Raw genomic sequence first — 8,639 nt, forward strand, 5'->3', positions numbered from 1 at the left:
AGACCTGCTTGGAGTTCCATAGCTGTAATGGGAGTCGATTTCACACTGCCAGTGATTAGCGAAGGCCTGATTTTGAACTTTGTCTAACTTTTCTAACGCTGCTTTGGAGGAGGTAATTAGAAGTTCAGCTCCATACTCCAGATTAGGCCGTACGTAAGATTTGTAGGCCGTACTGAGTACGTCTTAAATAATAAAGAAATAAGAATATGTAGCTATGTATCCTACAAAATGATGGTTGAGATTAGGTGTTGCTAAGATGCTTTGATTTTTTTAAATTGTATTATATATATTTTTTTTAGATTTATGAGGTATAACTGCTACTCTTATGTATTATTACCTATTATAATTTTTTGTTCTTTTTATATTTATCCCATCTTGATCACATTATCTTCCTTTCTGTTTCATTATTTTAAAATACTGAGCATTGTTTTTGTTAAACAAATATATATCTTGGGACCCATGTTCTGTTCTAGAATCCTAATTACTTGTTTTATTTATGAATTTTTCATAAACTTATAGTAATGATAGATATATTTAATAAATATGTGTCTAGTGTGCTCTTTTTTTTTTTTTTTTTATGTATTATGTGAAATAACAGTTTAGAAATTTGTATTTCTCAATATTTTTATATTAAATATAACATAAGAAATTTATTTCAGTCCATCCAGTCTATGAAATCGTGTGTGACTCATGGTGACCCTTTGTATTATGAAATGAAAACTGTCATTGATAAAGTGCCTAGGGATCTTAATATTAGAAACAAAGTACAATCTGCAGGTGCTCATGCAGATTCTATGGTTTCACCGACATTAAAATCCCTTGTTAGAATTCATCAGCAGGTAAATAAAGTTATTTGTAATAATATTTTTGTTTTGTTTAATCGAGTTACTATTAAGATGCTGTAAAACTATAACAGTCTTATTGAGCTGCCTCTAACCAATTTTTAATATAGTATGCACAATCTTGATAGTCGGACATTTGTCTATCGTAATCATTTGGTTGCCTTAGAAGCTCATGATGTTATTAGGAAATTGTTTCTGTACAGTGACATCTTTGATGTTAGACTTATCATAGATCATGATGATGACTGCATGAGCGCTTATATTTTCCTTATTTCATCCCCCTATTTGCAGATATTTTTGTAAAGTGTTACAATATATAATATTGCCCTAATAAAATAATTTAAAAAACAAGTATTGGTGTTGTAACCACTAAATATGTATTGGGTAAGAATACCTTCAGCTCTGTTAAACACACACACACACAAAAAATACAAATTATGAGATTTTAAAATCATAGAAAATTTTTGAGAACTAAATTTGGTTTTTTCTTCTTGGTCTCGATAGACATAAGACAGCAAAGACAAAATGAATTAGCTTATCTTGAACATTGATTTGTTTTGTTTTTTATCCATTCCTATTTGATTAAAAATTTTTATCACTTATAATAAATGATACTAAAATATGATAGAATCATTTTCATTTCACTATGATTACAGCCCGATAACCAGGATATTTTGACAAATGAAAAAGTTGCTTTTTATTGTGTGAATTAATTGTGATATTAATGTCTTTATTTTTATTTATTTGTCATTATAGTTGATTAGAGCACTACATACTTCTAAGCGAACAGCAACGCAATGGAAATTGGCAATGGAAAAAGTTATTCTTTTGGAAGATGTTCAAAGGAACAGACATTCCAGGGATCATATGTTTAAACATACTTTTCCTAATACCAAGCCTCTTATCTCTCCAACTATAGGTTATTAATTTTTATTTATATCAATTTTAAAAACTCATGTTCAGATATAATTACTAATTATTAATATTTGTTACAGAATGGTATTGGAGATGTATAATTGAAGATTATATCTATCGAGGTTTTGGTATCATCTGTGCCATCCTTTCTGCTGCTGTTGTTTGGTCTGAGCTAACATTCTTCAACGAGTCTCCAGTTCTCTCTCTTTTTGCTTTGTTTATAAGTGGATTCGGAGACAAATATGATTATTTTTCTATTGAGGTTAGTGTTGGTAATTTTTATTTGTTTCTTTGATTTTTTAATATTACTTAGAATGTGTTGTTTCATTATTTTAGTCAGTTGCATAAAAAAAATAAATAAAATAAAAATAAATACCTGAACTGTTACCACCCATGAAGGGTCAGTACTTTTTCATAAGCAATGGTTGTGCAATTGATTTATTCATGATCATGGTCTACCAGTAGGTTCCCCCCCCCCCCAATTAAGGATACCCACACCCCAGGAGGGCTCCCAAACCCATGGTGTTGACTAAGGGTTACAGTAACAGAATAAATAATTATCTTCTACAGCTGGATTCCCAGCCCGTGCTTGGAAGTTAATAACACAGCCTGCCTTACTCACTGAACAGCCATGCTCCAAGTCAGTTGCGTAAAGAAATAAAATTGACTTATTCTTTGTGTAAGACTTATTTATTGCAAGTTGTTACGGTCGCCATGGTGAAATAAAAACACTGGCGATATCTGCGTAGACAAGGGGTGTTACGGTTGTCATGGTGAAAACAAAACATGAGCGATATGTTCTGACGAGTGGGTTTTGTTTTTTTGTGAAGGCGACAGGTTTGATTTTGAATATGTATGTTCAGACGAGTGAGTTTTGGTTTTGTGAAGGTAACAGTTTGATTTTGTAACACGTTACGATTGTTCAATGTGAAGTGGTAATAGTTTAAAGGCCCTCTGTCTTTACTGTTTGAACCGAAATAGCACCATTTGAGAAATGTCATATTATATGTTTTGTTTTTCAAAATTATGGTGTTCTACTTCAATGGACGGTCATTAACACTAGAAGTGGGGATATAGTGCAATGACTTTTCTTCAGCATGTCCTGGATAAGAGAATAATAATGTAAATATAGTTATTAAGGTTAAGGTTAAGTCAACCTATAAGTTTTAATTGTTTTATTAATTGATAAGAATTCTTTTTTTTCATTTTCATTCTGTGTACATATATTTCTTAGTATTATTAAACTATTGTACATATAGTTCTGCTGTTCTTTCTCTGCTTTCAACTTGTTTATTTACTTATGTTTTTTTGTTATTCACGGAATATTACGATAATTCAACAGGTGGGTAGGTAACACCCCTAGGTTTTCTGTTATCTACATGTAAAGGTATTCGCCAGTGGTCATAATTCAACAATTGTTTATATAGTGGTATATTTTAGTTATATTGTAGGCATCATGCTTCGGGGTTTTCGTTATTTCCAAGAAAAAATAACGTGGCACCTAAGGAGTAATTCTTTATTGTTTTATCATTTTTTCCTTTTGCGATTATATTTATTTATTTATTTTTTATTATTTTCCTTTAACTCACCCCCTTCTCTGCTGAGCGTGGGCAACTATAAACGATAAACATATAACTAAGGATAAATCAAAATTTGCGGTTATAAAGTTATCCACAATTTATCTTAAAATATTCAAGCTCAAAAATGGAGGGATGCCATTGGAATGGAACTTAAGATCCTCCTCCTTGCAGATAGTGAAAAGTTCTTAGAAGTGAACAAAAGGCTATAGTGAAACTCGCTGAGACTATAGTATGAGAAACTAGACAAGATGGTCCACAAATGACAAAGTATAATAAATATAAATTTTAGATTATTTTCCAAAATAATACTCCTCAAGTAATCTATGAGGGTGGATGGAAAAACTGCCAAATGTCAAAACTAAACAGATTTAAATAGGAGTGCAGCATGTTGGAATATGGTTGTAAAACTTAGTCTCGGAAAAGCAGGATAGCAAGATTTGTATTAATGTTATCTTATTAATGGTAAATGTCTTTGGTTTGTTGCTCAAAACTCCTCATAAGGGCATCTTATTTAACCATGAAATGCTGCTATAATTAGCAAGAAACCAGACTTTTACAGCAAGAGACCTAAAACCAGATGGATAAATGAGATAAATAACACATCACAGACCCACATGCATTTTAATTTATGTAAAAATATTTTTTTCCTCTTATAAGTTTGGTTTGTGTCTAGTAGAGTCTCATTAACTGTATCAGGACCTTGCATTAATGTTTCTAATGATGATTATTAATGATAAAAATTTGTTCTGAAATTCCAAAAAACTTTTTTTTACTATACATCTCTCTAACTTAAGGTTTATCTTTAAGTGGTGTTTTGCTTGCTCGAAATGGAAGAGAAAAAAATTCATTTTTGTCATTTATTGATTTTTTATTACCGAAAAGGAAAATCCGCAGCACAGATGGTTAACAAAATTTTCAGTGTGTATGGCAATGATGCCTTAGGAGAAAGCACTGTCCTCAAGGGGTTTGCTCGGTTCAGAACCGAACAGGAAAAGGAGAGTTTGAAAAAAAAAATCTAAAACGAGGAACATTGAGAAAGTGGCTAAAATTGGAAAATGGCGTGATAGGGTAACCTAACTTATCTTACCTTTAAAACATTCACATATACCAAGTATAGGTCGGAGTATGATATTATAGTTGGTGTCATGATCACCTCTTGAGAGAATGTGACATGTCATACATTGACTAATACTCCATGTAGGTGGATGTTTAATATATTTTGATTTATGACATGTCACAATCTTTCAAGAGGAAATTGTAAGACCAAAAATAGTGGAAGGGAAGTCTTCCCGGGGCACACACCCCTAAACCTCGATTTAGCAACAGTCTTATCTTACCTTTGAAATATTATTTGAAGCAGGTAGAGGGGTAGCCTAAGATAAGTAGGGTAGCCTTTCTTATCTTATATTTAAGACTGGATAAAATTGGTCGATGTAACGATTTGAACTCCACCCACATCATGCAAAGTGTTATTGCCTATTACTGAATATAATCCCGAGCATGTTTTTTTTTCTTATATCCTTGTTCCAAATAATTCAGTTGAAATAAAGGAGTTTTATGTAATTAATAAACAGAGTAGAGTTCCACAAACAGCATGCAATTAAAAAATTTACTTTCTGCTTTTCTCGACTTATTTGTAGTATAGTGCTCCATTCCTTTTTTTACATGCATGTTTCGTTTCTAAAGCTTAACTACTTCAAAAATTTAATTTTTTTTTTGTTTTTCCAGTTACTTTCAACAATTATCATAGCCTACCTGTGTTTTTGTGCGTACTCAACAGTCTTGAAAATCAGAGTGCTAAACTATTATTACCTTGCACCTCACCATCAGACTGATGAGCAGAGTCTTATCTTTTCTGGAATGTATGAGTTTTAAATGAAAGTTTATTATTATATTTAGTTATATTCTATTATAGTAATTTTTTTATTGATACATTTTATCTTTCATTTTGCAGTATGTTGTGCCGGTTAACACCACCAATGTGTCTTAACTTTCTTGGACTAATCCATATGGACAGTCACATCATTAAGCATCAACTGATGGAAACATTCTATACCCAAGTAATTCAAAGTTACTTAAATTTATTAATGAATCATTAATAACTAAAAATTGTTTCCGTGGAAATTTGGTTACAATTTTTTTTATGACTACTTTCAGCCTGGCTCTGTTTATTAATATTTAATTCATTCACTCATATTTTATTCATGTCACTTATAAAACTGATATTTCATGAGATTCAATAAGATATTACATTTAAGATATGAGATAAAATAATAATTGGTGAAAATTATCCACAAATCAATCGTGTTTATTGTTTTTATTGGATGTAAAATGCAACCAAGATAAGTTTACCTCTGAGTAGAGGGAGGGGGAAGATGCGCAGTGGGAAACGTTCTCCTGCTAACCCCTCCAGTCTTATCTCCACTAAGTCTGTTCAAACAACCACTTCTGACTGTACAGAGCATACGTAATAGGGGTTTGCCCTCCCAAATCGTGTACTGCGCATGCTATGTACAGTTGTGGATAGTCAGAAGTGATTGTTGGAACAGTCCTACTCAGTAGACTGGACTACTTTCCTTTCCTCCCCTCGCCCTACTTCTGCAACTTTACAAATAAAAATTCCTCTTATCAATATTTTTCAAATCTATTATTCATTAATATCACAAGATAGAAAATTTACCATGTCAAGTAAACTGGGTAGAGGCAAAACTATCCCCTCTCAAACCGAAAATTTAAACTTTAAAAGAGGCAATTTTTTTCTGAACATAATGATTATTAAATCTCAAAAATGACTTTTTGGAAGATACTGTGTTCTCAAATAGCAGTTCAGAACAGGGTTGTCAATATATTTGTCTACAAAGTAAAACAAGAATCAATAAGAAACAGCCCCAGTCAAAGATAAATGATAACCTAAAGAAACTAGTAACCTTCCGTATTAGTAACTTAGGAAACCAAGAATAGGGAAGATAAATATGTACCTACCTGATTCTAATTCTATTCCATACCCAGGCAGAGGAGGAGAGGCCTGGATAAGAGAGAAGAGAACAGGACCTTCAGGTTCAATAGTCTACCACCAATCATAATCAAATTAAAATTGTATCATTCTATATACTATCACATTTGAAATTCAATTGTCAAAATTTAATTTATTTACAATATTAAACCATATTGTGCAACCCTTTGGCTTTTGTACTTCTGCTTAAATTTTTAGCTCTGATAATGGTACACATAATTAGACTAGAATATTGATATATCTAATAAAAACATGGCTGTGACTTCAAAATATACACTACAACTAAATATCATAAACAAACTATATTTTTCATATTCCAATTTAATAAATTATCGAAAAATGAAGGGGATGGTCGGGGGTGTGGTCAAAAAGGAACAAAAAATAGTTAACTACTATTTATTTGCTGATGTTTTGCCCCACCCTTCAGAGCTTCATGAGCGCTGTCGAGTCTAAAAACAGCCAAGGAGTGACTTGTCCGAGTGAGCCGAAACTCGGTAATCAGCAGTTGTAAACTATTTTTTGTTTCTTTTTAACCACAACCCTGACCATCTTCATATTTCGAAAAATACAGTCAATCATTCATGTATATAATACATTTTATCATTAATAAGCTTAATATCATTCAAAGTATTTTTTTTGTGTACTAACATAATATATATTAGTCTCAATAGTGCATTTTCTCAATTTATTCACGAATATAATTTGTTATAAAACAATGATCTTATATATATTTTTTGTTATAGGTAATGGGGCATATGGAAGTTGTCTCTATAATTTCTGATGGTTTCAATATTTATTTTCCTATGGTAGTATTAGCTTTCTGCCTTGCTACTTATTTCAGCCTTGGTTCAAGACTTCTTTCTTTCATTGGTTTTCAACAATTTTTGGATGATGATGAGTTGACAACAGAGCTTATCGAAGAAGGGCGAGAGCTTGTCAATAGAGGTAATATATAGTTCATGCTTTTTTTATATTGGGTGAAGAACGTATATTATTGATCAATCTATCAAACCCTCTTTATATGAGGCTATAAGAGGATAAGTGGCATAATTCACAAAAATGCATAAAACACAGTTGAATCTATCATTTAAAAACCCTCATCTCCTTTTTTTTTTTTTTTTTTTCCAAAGTTGGGTTTGTTATCAAGATTTATTGGTTCGAGTAAGCCCTGTCCGTTCCATATAAAATACCTGATGGTATAAACAAAGCTAACTTAATTTGTAAGAGATAATGAGGGTGTGATATCAAAAAAAGTTTGATACCTACAGCAATATTTTTTGTTGTCTTGGTTTTGTTATCGGTTACCTAGGTTTTTACTGTCCCAACATTTTTCTAAAGAGTATAACATGAAATGAAAGTTTTTATTGTTTATCAATGTATTTTACATTTATAATTTTGTTATGGATGAATGCAGTGATTAGAAAATGAAGTGGTCCAACACTAAAACGGCTATCGATTTAGAAATTTCCATCGTTTTGAAGTCAGGGTATTGTTATAGTATAGTAATGTTCACTATAACAGTGCTCTACAATAACAGTAGGCCTGTTATAGTATTGTTATATTATCCTTCCCCACTAAAACTAAAACTAAGCAGGGATCCTATATCACTTGAAACTTTTACATAAAACAGGAAGAGGAGACCTAAAGGTAGTTAAACCGAGTAAAAAACCGGAGTCTCCGTTTTTCCAAAGCTGGGTTTGTCATCAAGATTTATTTGTTTGAATAAGCCCTGTCTGTTCCATGTAAAACACATGATGTTGTAGAACTCTAAATATTTATATGCATATACTAAAATATATATTTGAATGGATTATGGTCCGGGTGCGGTAAAAAAAACTCAAATAATAAATGATTATACTATTTTTATTGAGCCAACGTTTCGCCCCATATTGCAGAGCTTCGTCAGGGCTAAAAAAGATACAAACACTTGACATAGTTACAAAAGAAAGAAAAAACATAAGTGGAAAATAACAGGGGTATACAATGAAAAGTAAAATATAATAAGAAAAATTAAAGGTTGTAAACAGTAAATGAAAAGGGTAATAATAACAGATAGATAAGAGATAAAATAAGAGAAGAAATATTAAAGAAATTACAAATTAAGAGATGAAAAAAGAAAAGATTAAAATTAAATGATGAGACAGAATTCATACCTGTTTTGACGGGAGTCAAAGTCAGAGTGAGCCGTTTGTATTGGGAGGAGTGGGGATGGCAGTTTAGTACGCCACAATAACGAAAATAATTTTAAAGTAAACATTGTAAAAAAAAAAAATATTTAAATTAGGTAAA

General features: G+C 31.5%; 1 protein-coding gene across 1 annotated transcript in view; it reads left to right on the top strand.

The window, feature by feature from the left end:
- The window catches only part of LOC106690252 (LMBR1 domain-containing protein 2 homolog), a gene marked incomplete at its 3' end in the record, with an annotated part of 17,066 nt that overhangs the window by 3,639 nt on the left and 4,788 nt on the right, over positions 1 to 8,639 (top strand). The window contains 6 exon segments of the mRNA XM_014435609.3: positions 660 to 839; positions 1,599 to 1,761; positions 1,838 to 2,019; positions 5,066 to 5,199; positions 5,292 to 5,397; positions 7,094 to 7,295. Of these exon segments, the coding sequence (XP_014291095.1) occupies positions 660 to 839; positions 1,599 to 1,761; positions 1,838 to 2,019; positions 5,066 to 5,199; positions 5,292 to 5,397; positions 7,094 to 7,295 (967 nt within the window).

Source organism: Halyomorpha halys, unplaced genomic scaffold (assembly GCF_000696795.3).
Source record: "Halyomorpha halys isolate HHAL.00 unplaced genomic scaffold, Hhal_1.1 Scaffold1631.1, whole genome shotgun sequence".
Lineage (NCBI taxonomy): Eukaryota > Metazoa > Arthropoda > Insecta > Hemiptera > Pentatomidae > Halyomorpha > Halyomorpha halys.